The sequence below is a fragment of the Coturnix japonica genome, chromosome 2 (assembly GCF_054131305.1).
Source record: "Coturnix japonica strain WE chromosome 2, WE-NBRP24, whole genome shotgun sequence".
NCBI classification, from domain to species: domain Eukaryota; kingdom Metazoa; phylum Chordata; class Aves; order Galliformes; family Phasianidae; genus Coturnix; species Coturnix japonica.
The window spans coordinates 91,405,362-91,427,612 of NC_140664.1; the positions used below are offsets into that span (position 1 = coordinate 91,405,362).

Consider the following 22,251-nt stretch of genomic DNA (forward strand, 5'->3'; position numbering starts at 1 on the left):
TCCTCCTCCTTCTCCTCCTCAGTCGGCCTGAAGCGCTCCCGCACTCCGGATCCCGGCGGGGAAGGGGCCATGGGCCGCCTCCCCGGGGCGCGGCGGCTGTGAGACGGCCGGCGGCGCTCGGCGTGCCGCAAAGCGGGGAGCCGGGGGCTGCGAGCCGCGGCCGGGAGGGCGGGCGGGCACGTAGCGCAGCGCTGCGCTGCGCTGCCGAGGGGGCGCCCGCGGCCCCCTGCGCTGCCCACTCGCCCCCGGCGCTGCCGCTTCGCCGGTGCATGGATGCGCCATGGCCACGCTGGTGTGCCGGGTACAGTTCTTGGATGACACCGACCCTTTCAACAGCACCAACTTCCCCGAGCCCACCCGGCCGCCGCTGTACACCTTCCGAGAGGACATCCCGCTCGGCACGCAGCTGGCCGGCGTGCACCGACTGCTCCGCGCCCCGCAGAAGGTATGGCGGGATTAGGGCCGGGGGAGTTCGGGGCTGGGAGCCGGTCGGAGACTCGGGGATGGGACGGGAGCGATGCGGGGCCGCCCCCGGCCGCGCTTCCAGGGCACCCCCAGAGCGCTCCCTGCAGCCGCGGCCGGGTGAGGGAGCCGGGAAGCATCCAAAAATCTCACCGCGACCCACTCGGCCCCCCGTTAGGTATCAGCATTGCCCCATCCGAGTGCCTCGGGGCTTAGGGACAGCTGAGCTGCGGGAGGGATCCGAGCTGGGCTTGGCAGGGCTGTATGAGCCAGACGGTTACAGCAAGGGCTTGGGTAAAAATAGCAGCCTGTCTGCTGCCCTTGAAACAATTGATACAGCTCAGGATCTGCGGCGTGTCACCGGCGCAGCCCTTGTCACATCTTACCTGCCTCTGCTGCGTGCTTCTCCTCGGCGTGTGCTGGCAACCACATGCTGCCCTTGAAGCCGGGCAGCCAGGCATGGTGCTTGAATTTTCAGATTTCAAAGCAGTTCCATTGACTGACATAATAATAACGGCCTTTCACTGTTATCTTACATCTGCACATTAGTTCTGCAGGGCGGACTTTTTGTAATTTTTTTTTTTTTTTTTTTTTTTTTTTTTTTTTTTTTTTTTTTTTCCACAGAAGAAAGCAAGGCAAAAGTTGTAAAACTTTTATTCACTCTCTGATGAAGTGGGAGGAAAATACTCTCTTAACATCACTTGTTGCATTATATCTTGCTCTGGGGAGCTTGCAGGGAGATGACAAAGGGCTGTGTGTGCTCTCAGATTTAAGGATATCCAAAGCCCAATAAAAGTATTTCAGAGAAAAGCTCTCAGAGCAGACAGAAGTTTTGCATTTGTAGAACAGTTTCTTGCATAATAGTTGCCAAGGATACAGCATCCAGAGAGCAGAGCTCTGCCTTGCGCACAAAAACGTTGGGAGTTCTTGGTGCACTGGGTCAATTCTGTTTTCATGTGCTCAGTGCTCCCTCATTCAGAGACTGGTCCCATTGTTTCCAAGGGAGGCTTTTTTTGGAGTCAGAGCTAATTAAAAGGACAAGGCAGATTCTGACACCTCGTAGAGTAAATAAAAAGATCATTTTTTAATCTGAATTTACAGTTTAACCGACCTCATTTTCAAGAGTATTCTACTGTGTTGTATTTTGCCATTATTTCCTTTTTAATGCTGTCTGTGCATTTTTTTATAACCCTTTTCTAACTAAAAATCCCCAAGGATTCTATGTCTGAGGGGCCACCCCAAATCCACGATCACTTCTATGTGCTTAACTCCTGCCCTGTGTTTCAGTGTACTGAAATGCATTTCTGGAGCTTATTTGATGTTTGAGAGCTGGATTTCCAGGCTTAGGATGAAAGATGGCAGAAGTCTCTCGAGATGCTATTGAATGATAGCTGCTCAGCTAATGGCAGTGACTTGTTAATCTGGGGCTCTGACTATTGCAAACATTTGTTTCTGCTGTTCTAACTGTGTGGGTAGGCTTGTGGGAATCTGCTTACATGGTTAAAGTTACCTTTGCGTTTGCAAAATCAAGGCCTGTTTATTTCTGGGGTGCCTTAATTATGTCTCTTGGCATTCCCTTAGCTTTTACCAGGGGGAAAAATACAGTTGATTAAACTTGTTTACATTTACTGAATGCACGTAAAGTTTAATTCTTTGGGTGCACTTGCTGTTAGTGCAGCCTTTCTGTGTTTGTCATTAGATCTTCTTGCGTGTTGGTGTGGTTTTGTGAGCCAACTGATTTCTGTCAGTTTTTAAGGGCAGGCTTCCTACTTTCTTTTGTGGTATTGGGGGCTTTTTTTTTCTGTGGCTTTTCCTCCAGGCTACGTTTGCCGGGTCTCTAGGAGGTCACCACGTGAGCTGACCGAGCAGGGCTCTTCCACATTTGTCCTCAAATTTGTCCTGATCTCTGTGATCTCAGAGGAATGCATCTGTCAAAGCAGAGTGCAGCTTAAAATTCAGTTGTCACTTCAATTTGACGTATTTGAGGTTTGACTGGTTAATTAATTACCTTGAAAATTAGTGAGCTAATGGCTAAGCAGACCGTTTAATGTCTTGATGATAACTAGTGCAAAAAATCTTGAAACAAATGTAGCGCTTCATAGCTGAAATATGTAGTAACACCAGTGTCTAAATCAGTCCTGAACTCTTCTAGATGGACTATGTGTTTGCCATTGAGTTCTGCAGGAAAATGATCCATGTTTCTTCTTCCTTTAATCTGCTTTTAAGTTATCAGTTTTTGACTGAGATGAATATTCACATGTTCCTTGGAAGTACGGTGCCACCTGGTGCCTTTGGACCACAAGCTGGTTTGTATAGCACTGAGGAGTTGTATGCATGTAAAGAGATAAAACCTGTGTTTACTGTAGAAGTTTTGTAGTTAATACTAAAGTAACTTGTGTACTGCAAGTCACTGTAGGTTATATATTGTAATACATTACCAAAAACCCCCCTGAAAATTTAAATGAAAAATCAGTTGGGCTGTCAAAGAATTACGGTATCAGCTTTTTGTAATGAACAAGTGTCAGAGTTTGGCTCCAGGTGGCAATTTAATTATTTGGAAATAAGACCAATGAAATCACGAAGAATCTTCCTTTTAATCTTACACTTAGGTTTGGAAGCAAGTCTCAATCTGTAAAGTGTCTTCTGAATGGCGGTGTCTTTAGATTCTTGTGGAGTAGTGCGCTGAAGTAAGATGACTCAGGTTCATGAATGCTGGCTGGGATGGGATTTACAACCCTGAATGCTTTTAGTATGTGGATGAGGTGAAAAATACCAACTGGCTGACAGGGAAGACTGAGAAGAGAAGGGTCTGCAATCCTGTTCTTGCAGGATTTCTTCTCCCTTTTTCCTGTTTCTCTCTGTGCCCGACTTTGCCAAAAGCCATCCCTTTGGATGAAGCAGCTCAACCTGCACTGTATTGCATTTGGTTCTGCCTAATGTGCGTGGGGCAGATGTGCCAAGTCCAATTCCATGGGGCACTGTGGTCAGGATTACTCACCAGGAGTGCATGGTGGCTTAAGATGCCTTGATGCTGGTTTGACTAAGATGGTGATATGAGTAGATGCAGTTAAGTACCACAAATTCTGTCATAGTATTTCTAGTCTTGTCTGCAAAATTTTGTTGAGATTACATTACAGAGTTTTTGTGGGTTGCTTTTATTGGTTCGAGTGCTCAAGGTGTTATTTCAGATTTGGCTTTTACCGCATTGGTTTGGGATGTTTTTGGTCTATCTTTCTCATTGTCTGTGGTATTAATGAGAACTGGATCTAGTCTGGACTGTGAATTCAGATGGCCCTTTTGCCCATTTCTGTGAACCTTGGGAAAAATCAGGACTGGATCTAAATTTGTGGCTTGGGCGCTGTGCCAATAATGCTCTTTGAATCTAATTTGGTACTTTGGGTTTGTTGGTTTTGAATTGCTTTGAGTTACTTGATACTTCTGACTTGCTGACACAGGGTCATTCAGGAGAGTGGATATATATACATGGCCGAAGTCAAGTGGTATGCTTTTTCTTTTTTTTTTTTTTTTAGAGATCTTATTCATATAATTACAGCGTGCTGAGTATGTTACCATATTCCATTCTCACATTCCACTGTACTGTTTAGCATTAAGGCAGCTGTGTAAGAACTGTATGTTCATAGTAGTGTAAGAAATCACACTGTTTAATTTATGAAAAAATGTAATTCAAATATTTTGTTTGATAGGGGAAAACAAAAAGAATTTCATTGTGCGTATGGTGTACTGGTTGTCCAGGTGAAAAAGGGAGAGGTACAGTGTTATAAGAATACTTATTTCTACCTCTTGTTCTCTGGAAAAAAAAAACGGAGGCAGCTTCTCCAGGAACTTGTAAGTAGGAACAGTGTCATTCAAAAAGCAGTACTATAAGCAAATAAGTACATTTGGCACTAGAAGAGGGATTGTGGAGTTTCATTCATAAAGAAGAAGGAATTTAACCCTCGATTAAAAGTCATGGCTGACTCAGGGTGTGGTGCGATGCAGACTGACAGCAGGGACTGTTCCACAGGGCTGTGTTCTGGCATAAGGCTCAGCTTTGGCACAGAGCTCAGTGCCAGAGGATATAATCCTGCCAACAACTTCAGGTTTTCTTACAGCAGAAGTCCTGTCAGCTGTCTCAGTAGCATTAGGAAATGACTTGGTGCACAGAGGCTATTTAGAAAGAGAAAAGGGATGGTTTAGATCTTGATCCTGGTGAGCAAGAAAGCATTTTTGGTTTGGCTCTGTTATGCTTCTCCCTGGACCTAAAGAATAGAAGACAAAATCTTTTCCTATTTGTATCTTAGAAAATCATAGAACATTGAATGGCCTAAGTTGGAAGGGAAAGATGAAAGATCATCTAGTTCCAATCCTCTTGCCATGGGCAGGGCTGCTACTCACCAAATTAGGCTGCCAGGGCCCCATCCAGCCTGGCCTTGAACGTCTCCAGGGAGAAGCTCCAGCATTCACAGCTTTTCTGAGCAGCCCATGCCAGGACCTCACCACTTTCTGAGCAGAGAACTTCTTTGTAAAATTGAACCTAATTTTCACTTCTTTTAGTTTAAAGCCTTGTCTTATCAGTATCAGATTGTATAAAAAGTTGTTCTCTCTCCTGCTTATGACCTCCCTCCAAGTGCTGGAAGGCTGCAGTGAGATCTCCCCAGAGCCTTCTCTTCTCCAAGGTAAATAGGCCCAGGTCCCCCAGCCTTTCTTCACAGGAGAAGTGTTCCAGCCCTCTAATCATCTTTGTGCCCTCCTTTGGGCTCAAACACACCGACAAAGGAAACTGGCCAATATCTTCTTCAGTTATCACTGTTAAGGATTGGAATGGAATAGCTGAGGAATATATCAGTCAAGGGCTGCTGAGATGACCAGGTCTTTCAAATTCTTTCTGAGGCTGGTGAGCATCAGCCCTTTCTCATCCTTTTAGAGAAGAGAGTTTAAGAGAGCACTTATTTCCATCAGGTTTAAAAGTTTTCCAGATTTAACCAAGAGTTTCTAGAGTTTACAAAACCTCATACTTAAAGAGGTTGAACAGGAGTCATATACCAAGGAAAATATGGTAGGATCAGGCTCTGTTTTTGACTTGAAAGCGTGAGCTGTATCAGAGTCCTGTGTGGAGCATGATACTGTGGGAGAGCGTAAATGTACTTGGAAGCACAACTGTGAAAAGCTACCCAGCTTCTGGCAGCTTGTTGTTTTCAGCAGTGTCGTCCTTCAGAGATGCTAAGATCCCGGTACAGCAAGGACAAATTAACTGGAAAATGCTGAACTTAGACAGTTTAACATATGAGGTCTTTGAAACCCTTAAAAAGTTTTTTTGATCAGTGATAGTTTTAACAAATTATGGTCCAGCTTAGTTAAGTTGTTTGATTTAGTCTTGAGAAATGTATTGCAAAAGCAGTGGAGCAGAACCATCTCAGAGCTCTAGGGACTGAACTGGAAAGTTCTCTTTTAGGTTACTTAGCTTAGTTACTAATGGCTCAAGAGTTTTTGTAGAGTTTTAAGAATGGGGGGTTGGACTCAATGATCTCTAGAGGTCCCTTCCAACCCCTACAATTCAGTGATTCTGTGAATGATTGGGAAGAGCATTGTGTCAACTTGGTAGATCTTGTAGTGCTGTTAGATTTTGAAATTTGTTCAAGTAACATTCTGTGTATGGAGGTTTGTATCACTGTAGGATATTTGTATTCAAAAAGTTAGACCTCAGTGCTGTAATTCCTTAGGTCTTGTACTTACAGATTACAAAGTTTTCTTCTAAGTCTAATTCTAGATATGTCCTTTCTTCCAAACTCTTCTGAAAGAGCTCTATGAAGATTGCTGACAGCTTCAGTTAACAAGAGACTAAGAAGGCTTCAATCTGTATCACTGTTGGTGAAGAAATGATCAAAGAAAGATGTGAAGTTGGTGTGCTGCAATCTGCTCTTCATCTTTTGCTGTCCCATATAAGAACAAGACTTCTAAAAACTTTTTGGAGCTGTTTTCTCTTTACTGTGCTTGAGGAGCTATCCTGTCTTGTAATTAGGGTCTTTTTTTCTATCTGGTCTGGCTTTGCTTGGCTCTGCTTCTGTATACACTGCCCCTATGTAAGGCAAACAAGTGTTAAGTCACCCTTCCATCACATTCTCACCTGTGGCGGTTCTCTCAGCTTAACAGTTTACCCTCTTGGCTGTTTAAGCACTCATGCCTCTCTGGAGGATCTGTTTAAAAGAGCCACAGAACCACAGTGACTGGAAGAGAAAGTTGTACCTATTTAAAAATTTAAAGTAACACAGTCATTCTGCCTGGAATTTAACGAGCACAGGTTAGGACCTCTGCTGTTTTAAAAAAATGTATTTTTCAGTGAGTCCAAGTGGTCTGAACTGGGATTATACAATTCTTTGATAAACAGTGCATCATTAGGCTGTACCTATGTATTGGGATATTACTTCATTATTGGCTCAAAGGGAAGAGTACCAGCCTCTATGCCTCTGTCATCACTTTCCACACCACCTGGATTGCATTATATTAATATTAACTTTATATTATATTACAGTTATTAAGAAGACAGTAAGGAATGTTGTTACATATTTTTAGCAGAAGAACAAGCTGGGACAAAAGTAGCAGTGAGTTCTCTGGTAGGCCCAGCTACCTAGAAACATCTGCAACCATCTGGTGTATGAAATTACTGAAGGAAAGGTGAGTGAGACTTAAAAGCTCACTTTCCACATGTCATCAGCTTAACACATATATGTATAAAATGCATTGCAGTTTACAATTCCAAACACTTAAAAAGAAACAATTCTTTAATTCCAAGCATTTTAAGAATGCTTAAAAAAATACCAAGACAAAACCTTAGACTTTTTCCTTTATTTTCAGAGTGACTATTTGACTTCAGTGTTCATACTATTAAACCCTGAGTCCATTCTGTGAGTGCAGTATTTATGTGAATTACAAAGTCCAGAAAAACTCTTTAATTTTCATGCTGGATACCCAGTCAATATGTTTAAACCAAGACAAAGCAGTGTGCTTAGTCAATCTCTTAGTAGTATCAGTTGTGATTTTGTGACCCAGTAGGCTCTATAGCAAAGAGCGAAATGACTGGAGAGTGGTGGTCAGCAGGGATAGGGAGGTCATTGTCCCTCTCTACTTGGCTCTTGTGAAGCCCCATCTGGAGTACTGTGTCCAGGTGTGGAGCCCTCAGTATGAGAAAGACATAGAGATTTTGGAAAGGGTCCAGAGGAGGGCCACGAAGATGGTCAGGGGGCTGGAGCACCTCCCCTATGAGGACAGGATGAGGGAGTTGGGCTTGTTCAGCCTGGAGAAGAGAAGGCTGCGGGGTGACCTCACTGCAGCCTTTCAATACCTGAAGGGAACTTACTCCCAGGAGGGGAGTAAACTCTTCGAAAGGGCTGACAACAGCAGGACTAGGGGAAATGGTTTTAAGTTGAAAGAGGGAAGATTTAGGTTGGATGTTAGGGGGAAGTTCTTTACTAGGAAAGTGGTTAGGCCCTAGAAAAGGCTGCCCAGGGAGGTTGTGGATGCCCCATCCTTGGAGGTGTTCAAGACCAGGTTGGACAGGGCCCTGGGCAACCTGATCTAGTAAAGGTGTATGTTTGGTGGCCCTGCTAGGCATGGGGGTTGGAACTACACGATCCTTGAGGTCCCTTCCAACCCAGGTCATTCTGTGATTTTGTGACTTAAAAAGTAGCTTACTCTCCTTTAGTACTAGAGGGTTTTTAAGACAAAGTACATAACACTTAGAAAAACTGGACCTAGTGTTGCTGGGGTCACTGATATTTAAACTCTTGATATTGTACAGGTGAGAAAAAAGTGTCATAAATGACTTGTAAGACACAACCAGAGTGTGCTGATGACACTCATGTAGTTGTAGGGCAGATGTAAGTGGGACTTTTCTAGGATTCAGAGAAACATGGTATTTTAGCTACATGCTATTTATTACTATATTGCAGCAGCTGCCACTGGAGTGTGACTTTTGGCTATACAAAGAGGGTAGAGTTTTACTTTTTGTTGTTGTTGTTTGTTTTGTTTTCTCTTCATCTCTAGCATTGTGACAGAGTTTTGCTTGCAAAGAGTTATCCTTTGCTCTATTTATGAGAAGTGTAAAGTCTCTGGTGGTAAAGACTCCCCCAGGTTTGCCAGAGAGAGACTTAAAGATGCCTGTTGTATTTTATTCCTTGCACCTGAGTAGTTTAGCAGACCTGGAGGGCCTGGGCAAATAAAGGCAGTGAGCACCTGGAGGAGAAATAGTGATTAGCAGTATGGAAAAGCAAACAAACAAACAAGGTGATTTTCTTTAGTCTTTGGAAGAAAATAAAAGGGAGAGTTCTGAAGTAGTGAGGTTCATTTATGCTGTTAAGTTTCATAGGTAGTAAGGATCTTTGCAGTTAACTGCTGACAAAAAAAAAAAAATAAAAAAATAAAAAAATTGAATTTGTGGGATACTCTTTCATGGCTGTTTTTTTGATCCTGGACCCTTTCATTGGGAGGTTGAAAGGACTGTGAAGCCTTGTAGTAGTTGGTGCTAAGGAAAGGAGGTGAGCTTTCTGGTTGCAAGAGTGATGGCTTGAAGACCACCACCTTTGCTACTACCTTTGGTCTTAAAGGCTTTCTATCATAAGGCAGTTTCCTTCAGACTTCTTCCTTTAGGTGTCTTTACAAGTGTGATGGAAATGCTAAGTCAGGGCTTGAAACTTTGATTGAGCACCTGATAAGAAGGCAGGGCCAACCCAGGAGAGCTCAGGTGCATGCAATGTACCTGAGTGACAGAAGGGGTGGACCCAGGATCTACCCTTCCCAGACCCCATTTTAAGGGCAGGAGAGAGGTGAGAATGTCTCAGTGAAGTTCCCTGAGTACCTGAGGCTTTCCAAAGGTAAGTAGTTTCTTTCCTTTATTTCCTGTGGCTGTTCTATATGAACACATCCTTACTTGCTCCAGCTTAGGACATTGCTGCTCTGCTGCCATTGCTGTACTTTCTCTTGTGTTACAATTGGAAATTAGCGGGAATGTAAACTAAATGCTTTTTCAAAAACAGATAAGGCAGTCATGTTTGAAGAAAAGGTACTGATAGGTCAAATAACGGTATTTGTGCCTTTCTATCTCTGTATATGATTTGTTCTTATGTTTGTTGTTACTCCTCCCCATGCCCCCCAAGTATTCTGTATTGCACTGTCAGTTGAGTGAAGCTTCTCTTATAAATGCAAAATGCTTGTAGCTTTTCAGTAACAAGTAAGATAGTCTGGTTTAATTAGTAATGGAGAAGAAGGGTGGAAGAAAAATGTGTATTTTACCTAAGGTAGATGTGTCTGATGTGATCTGTTAGTTGCCTAAATGATTTGCATCTTGTAATGGTCATTGCTAGTCAAATTTCAGAGACTCTTAATTCACCATGATCTTTTTTTCTGCTTTGGTTATAATACATGACAAGCAGTGCCTTGTAGAGTTAAAATTATTAAAATATGTACAAAATAAAGCTTCTAAATGTGTTACATTTACTTTGTAGCTGATAACTTGTTAGTGTATAAGTGCTGAGTTCAACTGTTACTTTTTCAGCCTAGTCAAACAGTTAACTGCTGTGTTGTATTGTTTCACCTACTGTTTACTGGTTTTACTGTTCCTTTGGGGGATTATTCTTTCTTACATGTGTGCATTACTACAGTTAAGAAGCTTCTTCTAGTGTGAGTTTTTGGCTGCAGAAGAGAAACAAGAGATTTATTTTTTTTTCTGGTGAAGCTGGTTGTTGGGAGGGGAAAAATTCAGCTCTTTCAGGAGGTAAAGGTGGGCGGTATCTGAGATATTGCCTGTTTCTCAGCTCAAATTGTATTAAATTATACTTTCATGTTTCATTTTTTCTTGATGGACTTTCACTTGGTTTTGACATGTAGAGGGGAAAAAGCTGCCTCAGTTGTGTGTGTGAATTCATGCCAAGCTTAGAAGATGCCATTGCCTTTGCTTTTTTGAACTTTAAATATTCAGAGTTCAGTTTTCCTGATGCTTTTGTTTTACTTTTTGAGGAGAGGTGATTTCACTGAAAAAAAACCAAAACCCAAAAAACAAAATTCAAAAAAAGAAAAAAAAAAACCAGAACCCCCAAAAAACCCAATCCTTCAAGGACCGATGTACTAAGTTTGAAATTTGGGAGCTTGCAATAATGGGCAGAATTATCTCAAGATACAGATATTCATTCTTTGATAATTGGATGGGCCTTAATATGTCTACTGAACTTCAAAGCAGACGCGTGTTCTTGTAGACTTTCTTTCTCATCAAAGTGCCTGCTTTAGAAGCAAGTATGTTCTAATATTCAGCTGTACATAAAGGATGAACAGGAAGAGAAGATTGTTCAGGCTAGGTTTCAGAAATTGCTGAAAGCAAAACTTAAAAGATTGAATGTATTCTTTATGTCGTAGTAAAATACAGCCTTACTCTCAGTCACTTCACTGGTCAGTGTGCAGCTGCAGTTTTAGTATATGAGAGTCATTACAATTTGGTATACTATTAAAAAATATCTTAAAGGTTAAACCATGATGTTCTGTTTATGTTTTTGGTTGTGTGTGTTTTGTTTTTTGTTTTGTTTTCATAGTCTTAAAACATTAAGTCCTGAGTGTTTTAGGCCCTAGATCTGAAGTTGTTTGTTACACAAAAACGTACATACAGTTGCAAAGGGAAGGCGTAAAAAAATGACTCCAAGGTTAATAAGTCAATCAGAGCTTAGCATTTTAAATTAGTAGCTAATACTTGAATGTATAAAGATATATATAACAGCCTGAAGAAGCTTTGAATATGTATGTATATATTTTTGGCAGGTATTTTAGAGCATTGTTCGAATCCCCCCTGTGGCGCAAGTGGTAGAAGTGCCGCTCTGCTACACAGAGGCTCGAATCCCGGGGGTTGGACTCGGTGATCTCTAAGGTCCCTTCCAACCTGCACGAGACTATTACTATTACTGTTACTATCCTTGTAAATACTCTTTAAAACAGACCCTTTATCAGCTACCTCTGCACAGAAGTTAAGGAGTGTGCAGGGTGAGGACTGTGTAGTTTCATGCTTAGGAGTATTTTCAGGAGAAGGCTGAAGTGGGCTACTTCAGTGTTGACAGAATTAAGTCATCTGAACAGCTGCCAGTGAAGGTGAAGGATATTGATTTTTCAAGGTTGCCAAAATGTTATCTTTCTGTCATAAGTACTAAATCATATTGAAAGGAACTGGAATAAAACTATCATTTGTTTTAATGTTTTCCTTTGTGGGCTCTTAATTGAGACAGGCAAGATAAAAGCGTGCACTCCGCTAATAAATGTGTTCGCTAGCACACAGTAAGTGCCTTCCTAGTGCTGTTCCTCACCATGCTGACTGCTGAGTATGATCATGTTCCTGCAGCATGTTTCAACATGTAATTGCATTGGCCTATATACAGTAACTTGGCTGTCTTGGAGCTTTAATCCCAGCCATTGTAAGAGTGCCAATTGAATTGCAGGCTAAAAATAGCCTGCATCCAGACATGCAGGTCGGTGCTAATATGACATAATTAAAACTTGACAAATCTAATAGGCAGAATGCTGTTCAGTGACTTCTAGGATCTTATGCTTGACCAAAGTATTTTCTTAACATGATGAACTTTGCTAATGTAGTCACACCTCAAATAAATGTCCTACTTCATTAACTTCTTTGATAGATCTGTTAGGGTCCTGAGAGAATGCCTTTACCTTAAAACCATCCTCTAAATTGATGTTACTTCTTTGGGAAAGCCACTGGAAATAGGCCATAGCATTTGGCAATCATTAATGCTCTGTATGATTGGAGTGACAAAAAGCAGTTTATAAATATTTCTCACTGAAGTGTAAATTGAATTATGTTTGTTCCCTTTGTTGGTATGGTTTTGTTGCTTGTATTCCAACAAATAGTTCAGAAAGAAATACGCAGCCAACATAGAAGAAGAGCTTGCTATCTTACTAGTAGTTATCAGCTAGTGTTATTTTAAGAAGTCTCAGTGGAGATTGAAATCACAGTCCCGTGTTCTTTATCCACCAAACTGTTTCTTGGAATAAAAACTGTAATCTAAATCTCTGAGATAACTAAACATAAACTCATAAAATATTTCTCTTCAGAGAAATAATCAAATGACAAAAGAATTCCTTAGTTAGTTCTTCAGAAGGATCTGCTGTGGATTGCATGCTGCAACATAAATCCATTTATGTATTCTTATGCTAAAATCAAGTCAAATTAAACTGCAATTACCATAGAAGTATTTTTTTTAATTGTTGTGTGTGCACATAGTGGAACTTTAATTTTAAACCTACCCTCGTCTTCTCGAATTGGTTACATCTAAATAATTTAAGCCAATACTGAAGAATATATATTCTGTTGGTGAGTCATGGAAGGTTAATATTGAAGATGAACTTATTCCTGCATGTTACTTTTTTAACAGGTGGTGTGTTTGCCTATTTAAAAATAAGTATGACCTACTACTCCTACTGATAATTTTTATGGTCTGAGTTATTTCTTAAGAGACCATCCTACCAGAATTGAAGGCTGATGGAATTGAGGAGACTGTTAGAGGGGGGGTGAGAGTAAGGGAAGGTCTGTATGGTTCTACAAGATTTGGTAACAGGAATGACTGGGTTGTTAGCCAAATCTAGCAACTTTTCTAAACTGTGTTTTTATCAATTGTAACTTTATGAGTAGGTGTTATGGTGAGACTTGTTTTCTTTGTAAGATAATCTATTTTGCACTATAGCAGAAGGTACAAGCTCAGTTTACAAGGTGAGGTGGTTTGCAGGTCACTGTCAGCCTCCACTAGCAGACAGGTTTTTGTCCTTTGTAATAACTGTTTTTTGATTGATGAAACCATGATGATGGATGCTGTGCAGCACGACAGCTGTCTTAAGTGCAACCAGTGCCTGCTGCTTTTGTTGCTTAGGTAGGTGAAAGGAAAGAAAGCTGATCTAGAGAGTGACTGTATTTGTTTATTTATCTTCAACAACAGTACTTACTTAAAGCCTGGAAATAATGGGATCATGTTCAAGAGCAAATGTATTTGTTGCAGAACCACAGGGGCTGGAAGAAACCCCTGGAGATCACCTAGTCCAACCCCTTGCTAAAGCAGATTCCCTGGAGTAAGTTACTTGGGAAAGCATCCATGCGGGTTTTGAGCATCTCCAGAGAAGGAGATCCCACCACCTCTCTGGGCAGGCTGTTCTAGATGTCTGTCAGTCTTTAGAAGGTGGTTTTTGTTTTTTGTTTGTTTTTTTTTTTCCCCCTCATGTTTGTATACAGCTTCCTGGGTTATAGTTTATGCCTGTTACCCTTCGTTCTGTCGCTGGGTGCTATTTAAAAAATAATTAAAAAAAAAAGCTGTATCTTCATTCTCGGTAGGAATTTCTCAAGTGCTGCCATAACCTGCAGCATAATAGAAGGATAAGCTAGTCATGAAATTGCATTAACGCTGTGCTTTGTGATCTCATATTGGAAGACCTGTATACTCATGCCCCTGTTCTTAGTTACAGTTGGAAAATGCATACTGTGAGTTGCAGAGATGCTTGCATTGGGTAATATAAGGCTGACTTATAAGCTCTGACTGAAGAGCTTGTGTCTACAGCTGAGGAGATTTCAAGCTTTGACGGCCTTAGATGAGGGGACAGGCTGCTGGAGCTACTTCAGTGCAAAAGAAAGAAACAAACAAAATCTTTATAATACTGATAAGGTCTAACTTGCCCTTGGATGCATGAGTATCTTTGTGAAAGAATGGGGAATGCCAAATAAATAGTCTTGTTCCTGTGGTAACTGTTGGGTGATGGCTGTTCCTTCTTTCTAAAAAGATGAGATTTTGGAGCACAACACTTTGGCTGACTGGCACAGCTGTGGGTAGGTAGAGGAGAAAGGCTTTTGGGATTCCACAAGAACAGCTTTAGCTGAATGCTTCCTAGTTTCAAAATGTTTAAATACTGTTGTTGCTGCTAGCAGATATTAGTTAACATTTTATTTATGCAGTTTGGATACTATGTTGTGCCTTTAACATAGTCCCCTAAGGCGGTACTAAGCAAAACAAAGTGCTAAACTGATAAGTAAGCTTTTATTATATATGACATCTTTTTTTTTGTTCTTTTCCCAGGGAAAACAGATCAAGTGTCAGTTTAGTATATCCCAGGTTAAATGTGTTTTTAATTTATGATTTTAGTGTGCTAGGTTACAAACAAATACAAATAACCACAAATAACTGGTTAGTACAATAAATCTGCATCTGAATTGACTCTTTGTTTCCCCAGGTATAAACCTTGCGTGGTATGGTCAGAGGAGGCTTTTTTTTTCTGGAATTTTTAGTCATGTGAAGTAAATGCAATGGACTAGTGAGCTGTGAGTACGGCCTTAAAGCACAGCTCAGCAATCCCTTTAGACCTTCTGTGATAAACAACTTTTGCTTTGTGGTGGAGCACCACCTTATGAAGTAAGCTTCTATGATAAAGCTATTCTTGAGTAAGTTAAAATGATTTTTATTCTCCAAAGCAAGGTGCTCCTTTCAACTACAGAATAGATACTATTTGATTTCTGGCACTTAGGTGCCTCTAAGAGCAGCTGACATGCATCTTTTATCCTACCTTTTTTTTTTTTTTGTGACTATATACATTTCATGCCTATCATTCCTTCCTTAGTGTGCTTTGATCATTCTGTCACATTATTCAATCTTAATATAAGATTAAACAGGTTCTAATTTTAAGTTGTCTATTGAATGTGGTAATTCTTATACTTTTTTCTGTTTCCTGGAAAAACTGCATCTTTCTTTGTCCAGGAATGGTTACTTTGTCAGTAGTGTATTTTTGGCTTGTATAGTCAGGCAGTAACTGCTGAAGTCTTTGCATGGGATTTGTTGCATTTGTTTTCATGTTGTTATAGATTTGGAAGCTAAAGAAATGCAGTTTCCTCTGTTATAAGGGAGTACCCAAGACAAGAAAGCTGTGTGAAGCTTGGTGTGTTTAAGGGTAACTCAGTGCATTGGTTTGCACATTGAAAGTGGTCTCAGTGCAAATTTAGCAATGTACTGAAATGAGTATAAATTTATTTCTCTTAGAATTCCATCAAGGTTTTGGCAACCATTTTATCATTCTCAACCAAAGAAGGGTCAGCTTGTTATGATGACGTTGTTGAGCAATGACCTGTCAGGATGGAAATTACTGAATTACTTGAGTCTGATCTTTGGTACTCTTTGTTAATCTTCAAAAAATATTGGAAATAACTTGGGAGAGGAACCTGTTGAATACTTTGTGCTAAATGTACCACTGTTCTCAAATGTAGTCCGAGTTATCTGATACTGAATTCCAAAGGAGATCATAGAGGAAGAAAAGCAAGGAAGCCTGTCTCAGCCCCTGAGAATCTGCAGACCCACGTGTTATGGTTAAATTTATGTGCTGAGGTGCTTTTATGCCCTTCTGTGACATGACCCTCTGTGCACTAAAGCTATGTAAGCTTTGTTGTCATCAGTTTCAGTTTTCTGATTTGTTGTCTCACCAATGGGGTGACTGAGAGCTGTGTTCTGTCACCCACACATTGATTGTTGTCTTCGCTTTACAAGGCACTCAGCTCCCATAGCTCACATTGCCATTCATGTGCACAAGTGTTTAAAATCTAGACTTACACTACCAATAGTGTCATGTTAAAAATGTACTGCTCATGCCTAATGGCTGAAATATTCAGTCCATTGGTGCTTTACTACTTCAGGAGGGTTCTAGATTTCACTTGTTGTGACACTGACCTCTGATTTCCATCTGCAAGGATTGGTTGGCAGTCTTGGGAAACTGCATTGGATGTCCTGGTTTAATAAAGTTCAGATGCTACAATTCAGGAAAACAAAACAACAACACCAAAACCCAACAAACGTAGATGTGATTTAACTTGTGTCTTACACTCTTGTCTTGCAGGGTATTTCACTATCAGGACCTGCCTATAGCAGGTGCTTGGAACTGGATGATCTTTAAAGTCTTTTCCAAACCAAGCTGTTCTTAGACTCTACATTGCTTTCTGTTTGCTGCCTCTTCTCAGGAGGACAGTGGCTAGCTGTGCCTTTATAGCCTGGCATTGTTTCTTGTGGTTTGATATTAGCCTGAAGTTAAGGTGGTGGCTGCCTGGAATACCTCTTGTGAGACCAGAGTCACGAAGTTGCTTTGGGGCAGGAACTTTGCCCATGTGGCCAAGATTACAAACTATATGAAGGAGGATAGGAGGTTGTTAGTTGTTTTTTGTCATTCTTTGTTCTGTTTTTTGTGTGGTTGTTTTTTTGTTTATTTATTTGTTTGTTTTTGGTGTTGGTTTTTTGTTTTTGTTTTTCTGAATTGGTTTGGTTTGGGTGTTTGGTTTTTTCTTGTTTGTTTTTTCTCTTCTCTGATCTACAATTGGCAGGAAAACCAGGAGTGCCAAAGCCAGCTGGGGGATGTCTCACACTGGAGTTAAGGGAGATATTTAAGTGTAAATAGCAAAGTTTTGCTGTTGGGGTTTGTCAGTCGTGTACTTCTATCATAGCTGGATTTTGTACGCAACACTGAACATTGTGTTTTGTGGTTCCCCTCCAGCATAAGGACAAGGTTACCACTTACATAACAATTGATAAGTATGGTGGAAATTGACTGCATCTCTGAACTGTAGGCCATCAACAATCTCCGTTAATTATTTAATAAGTTGTTTCTAAAGAAGGACCATGGTTATTCACTGCTAATCAATACTTTCACATGGTTCAAGAAGGGCAATCAGGACAAATGAGCTGTGCCTTTGAGCTTTTCAGTGAGTGCAGAGTTTAGTGTGTTTAATTCCAGTTATTTGTCAGTGTGATTTCTTACTGTAAACATTGTCATACTGAAAAAGAGTAAGAGAAATATAGACTTCATTCTTATACTAAAAATGTTATATGTCCCAGTTAGTATAAAAGAAGTTTAAATTTTTTTGTCTGTGATTCAAGATATGATTTCTTGCAAGTGCCCATTTTTAATTTGTTAAAGGTATCACCCTGTTAGAGGTTTCAGCCTGGGTATGTTCAGAGAAGATGACAAGAGCAAACTGCCTTCAGAGCTAAACAAAATTACATGCTGTAAGCAAATCTGTATAAAGTAGATTCCCAGTGCTTCTTAACTTAAGGCACTGAAGGTAATGAGAACTGTGCATGCAGTTTTGTGGAAGAGCTGGGCTTAAGGTGAGGGTTCTAAGTCAGTATGTCTATGGCCATGAGTATATGGTCTGCCTCATTCCAGAGGGACAGGACAACTGCTTGTTTGATTGCTGTCAGCAAATCAGGGCCTTCACATCTTCCTGCTTGATATTTCCTAATATACCTTTTTGAAAGTTTGAAATTCTGGGTGCAGAATCTGGCTTTTCTTACAGGTGGCCATGTGAAGTCCCAGCATCTTCTTTGGGAATTATGCCTGAGTGTGTGTACCAGGAGAAGGAGATGCTGCCAAGAGAATCAGACAAGACTAACTTAAATAAACCTGTGGACTCAGTCTTAGGTCAGCTGCAACTTTGGGCAGCACTACACATTTTCTATTTAGGAAAAAGCATGTGATATTAATTATTCTTAACAACAAACATTGGAAAGAAATCTTGTGCTGCTGAGAAAGAAGTTTTAAATAAGCAAGACAAAGCTACAAGGAGTAATAGTAGTACTCTTTTAGATAGTTATGTGAGCCTCAGGTCTGAAATACAAACTGGATATCTCACTGGCCTGAGTGCTGGGAACACCTGCTAATAATTTAACTCGATCATGTTAACACTGAACAATTACAGAGAGAAGATGGCTGATAACTGTGGTACAGAGACAAGGTTAACAACGATAGTTGGATCTGTGGTGGTGGCTGGGAATGAGAAAGCAGTTGTTGCCTCTATGATATTAGAAAGTTACCTGTTAATGAGGAAATACAGGTGGTCACGTGAAATGCTGGCTACTGAAAAAACATTGTCAGGTGTTATGCATCTTAGCACATATAAGGTGTTTTATGGGTCTTCATTAAATCCACAGTAAGACCATCCACTCGAAGTAGTCATTTACAAGTCACTTTATAGAAATGAAAACAGGTCCTCATTTGGACCTACCTCATTTAATTGTAATTAGAGCTTGTATTTAAGGCTTTATTCATTCTGTCAAATATTGCTTACCGTAGTGTGCTGAGCAAGAACAGAGAACAGAAAAGACTAGGGAGACTTAATTGCTACTTGCTTTGTTAAATGATCCTAGATCCTTCAGGTGAAGTCTGTACCTTTAACTCATAGGTACGTTAATTATAACTGTAACAGTCTTACCTCATTGCAGAAAGAATATTCATGGCTGTCGTGTTGGAAAAATAAGTTCATACTGCAAGATATCTGAGACATCTGGAAGGGCCATGGGTTTCCTGGTTTAAAAAAAAAAAACCTTCTTGGTGAAACATCTGGGTCTTATTTCTCTAGCTAAACCAAATAACCTGAAAACTGTTTGAAGCATGTATTTAAACATAAAAGCTAGCAGAATGTGTTTTGGGTTTTTTTTCCTACCAACGAAGGGTAATGAAAACTTCAGGGGAAAAAAAGAAAAAAAAAAATCTAAAATACCCCAAACACTCCTGCAATAGAACTTAAATTATCATTAAAAAAATAAAATGGAGGGTGGGGTAGAAATGACTTCGTGTATGCATATTTGCTCTTTACACTGCAGTAATGAGTATTGAAAATATTTTCTGGTTTTTCACAGAGGGGTAAAGTATACTTTTATTTTCTTACTTTGAAATTCATGCATGATAAAAAGATGCAGTCCTGTTCTGTTTAGTACGATTGAGTCAGCTGTTCTTTGCCTAGTCAAGTTGAACAATCATAGATGTTGTTTTTTTCTCTGATAATGGCTTTTGGATCATTAGGAGCTTCCTACTACTCAGGCTGTCAGCAGTTTCCTAATCTGCAATTTATTTATTTATTCATTCATGGAATCATGAAATGGTTTAGGTAAGAAAGAACCTTTTAGATCCCTTCTTCTGTGTTCCAACATCCTGCTATAGGTAGGGACGCCTTCCTGCTAGACTAGATTGTTGAAAGCCCCTTCCAGCCTGGTCTTCAATGCTTCTAAGAGAAGGGGCATCCACAACATCTCTCAGCAACCTGTTCCAGTGTTTCACTGTCCTCACAGTACAGAACTTCTTAATATCTAGTCTAAATCTACCCTCTTCATTTATTTGCTTTCTCCTTTCTGGTCCACATCAAACACAGGCTTTCTTTAATGTTGCTGCTCACAATTTTATTTTAATGCTTTCTGGAAGCAAGAGCTCAGCAGGAGCAAACAGAGGCGCTGGTGGCATGTGTCTCTGTGGCTTTTAGTGTTCACGTTTGCTATGGTCTGGCCATGGTCTGGAACAGCTACAAACTGGAGAATTTCAGTATCCTTTCCTCTTTTGCTTATGGCCTCCTGAATGCATCCCCAATAGTTGGTCCTTTTCACTTTTTAAATAGAATGGGGCTAGTTTTTTCAATAGGGAAGAAGGCTGGAGAACTGAAAGGCAAACAAAAGGTTGCCTCTGCCTTGCATGTTGAAAGGACCTGTTTCTTATTTCACTGACACAGGGTTGGAGGTGACATCATCCCTTTGGAGCTGATAGAGTTACATCAGTGGATAAACTGTGAGATTAGAATGGTACCACAGACTGTCATACTTTGCAAATAGCATTTTTTTTTTAATTTTTTTTTAATGCAAGTGTTTAGGTGTTTTGCATTTGTCCTTCTACTGTGTAGTGTAAGACAGTATAACCAGCTGCTCTTCCAACTGTTGTAAATTAATTGGCAAACAAAAGTACTATGAATAAAACAGAGCTTCGTGCTTCATGTTTCAAAGTTTTTGATTGTAGCTAGCTCTCAGTAGAGCTTGTGAGCCATTTACCCTTAGTGGATGGAACTAGAAGGATGGATAGTGACAGATCTGAGGTAAAGTTCTCATATTTTTATTATAATGGCAGTTAAACTCATATTGAAGAGAAACTAATTCTTGATACAATTCATAATATCATTACTGAAGAGAGACTAATGGCTATTTTTTTTGACTGTCATTTGTGCTGTAGTATTGTACTGTTGTGTTTTTTTTAACAGTCAAAAGAGTAGTGTGTTTTTTTTCTTTAGAGTCAATATGCAAATTAAGTAGTGTGAAAGGGAAGTATATTTTATTTGCTGTTATTAACTACCATGATGCTTTGCCTCACATGTAGTGCTATTTAATTAATTCTCATGAAAGAAGAAAGCCTATGCTTATTCTCAGAAGTTTAAGAATGCAGCAAGTACCAAAAGGCCCTGTTTGGAGTTGGGGGTGATCTGGTGATGAATACCTCAATCTAAGGATTGGAAGAACACTTACTATTTTTTACTGTGCCAAAAACTTGCTGTGTGACTGTGGGTTCAGGGTTGATTCTTTCTAACTCCTCATGCTGTTTTAGATTTATTTGTAGCTTTGTTCCAAACTGCATGTGCTGAGCGTTTTTCTTCATGTGAAAGTCTTCGCTCCTTTCAACTTTTTGTATTAAGCACATCTCTTCTAAAAAGCTGATGAAATTATTGCTTTCATATACCACCTTTACTTTCTCGTTCAACTCTGGAATGTAAATCAGTGTGCTTGTTGAAGCTTTGTTTACAAAAGAACAGTCCTCTGCTGCAAAGTTGGGAAGCTCCAGGTTTCTTTGGTGCAAGTGCAGTGTTACCATGCCTTCTGGGAAATGACAAAGCAGCTAGTCCACACAACTTCAGGATGTATGTGTGTGATAGGGTATTCTAAATGACTGTGCTACAGACAGCTGCAAGGAGAACTTGAACTCAATGAAATGGTTATCAGTGCTTACTTGCAATAGAAATTATTGAACAAAATACTCTGGGAATAAGGAGTTGTGTAGGCATTCCCCAGTTTACTTAGACATCTCTAAAATACTGTCTGCTCAACCATCAGAAGATGTTCATGGAATCTACTCCATTCTCACCATCTCATGGATCTGTAGATGTTTATTCTTTTGTAATACATCAACTTTAACATCACCTTGGCGTGACACATTTCTAGCTAGGTGCTCCTGGGCTGTTTTGATGGCTTGGTGTTTGGAGGTATTGCAAGGAAACTTGAGCAGTTAGACTGCTTTGATCTGTCCCCCTGCTATCTTAAAAGTAACCATAAGAAAGCTGTTGGAAGTGGAGGGCAGTGGTGGAGGGTATGTGGTGTTGATATGTTAGTGACTGGACTAGATGATCTAAATCTATTCTGACTTAAAATCAAAGAATCATAGAATTCTATGATATGCGGAGTTACTGGCTTTAAAGGTGGCATTTACTAAGGCCTTGACTTCTGACAGCATTTAGACACAAAGCTGCTGTGTTTGGTCTTGTATGAATAAGAGGAAATTCTCAGTATCTCTTCTGCTGGCAATTTCATTTGGAGTCAACAAACTAGACATCTGGAAGCTTAATTTATTGAGGACTGCAAAATACCGGTTCAGTCTTAGTGGGTTTATCCCTTATTAGTTATCAGAACTACTGTTTGGGTTTTATTTTCATCATTCAAATATTTCTATTTAAATAGGAAAAAAAAGAAAAAAAAAAAGTATTAGGAGCAGGCAGTGGAAATATGAGCCCCATGTGGATTTGTTTAAGGAGTTTTCATGCGTACACAAAAGCAAAGGCATGTTGTGGTTCTTCTGTGCACAGAGAAGTGATAACTACGACAGCGATCTTTGACGGTAGGTAGTACCAGATGGTTTAGAGGGATATTTGAGCACCACCATAATAGGCATATTTAAATAATAGGTATTAGATTACTAAGCTCTTGAAGCATA

General features: G+C 40.2%; 1 protein-coding gene across 24 annotated transcripts in view; it reads left to right on the forward strand.

The window, feature by feature from the left end:
- Positions 1 to 237: 237 nt before the first annotated feature.
- Positions 238 to 22,251, forward strand: part of FHOD3 (formin homology 2 domain containing 3) — a 351,512-nt gene continuing 329,498 nt past the window's right edge. For all 24 annotated transcript variants that reach the window (XM_015854309.3, XM_085538039.1, XM_085538045.1 and 21 more), the window contains exon 1: positions 238 to 445. In XM_015854309.3, the coding sequence (XP_015709795.2) occupies positions 281 to 445 (165 nt within the window). In that variant the 5' untranslated portion in view covers positions 238 to 280. The remainder of the gene's footprint in view (positions 446 to 22,251) is intronic.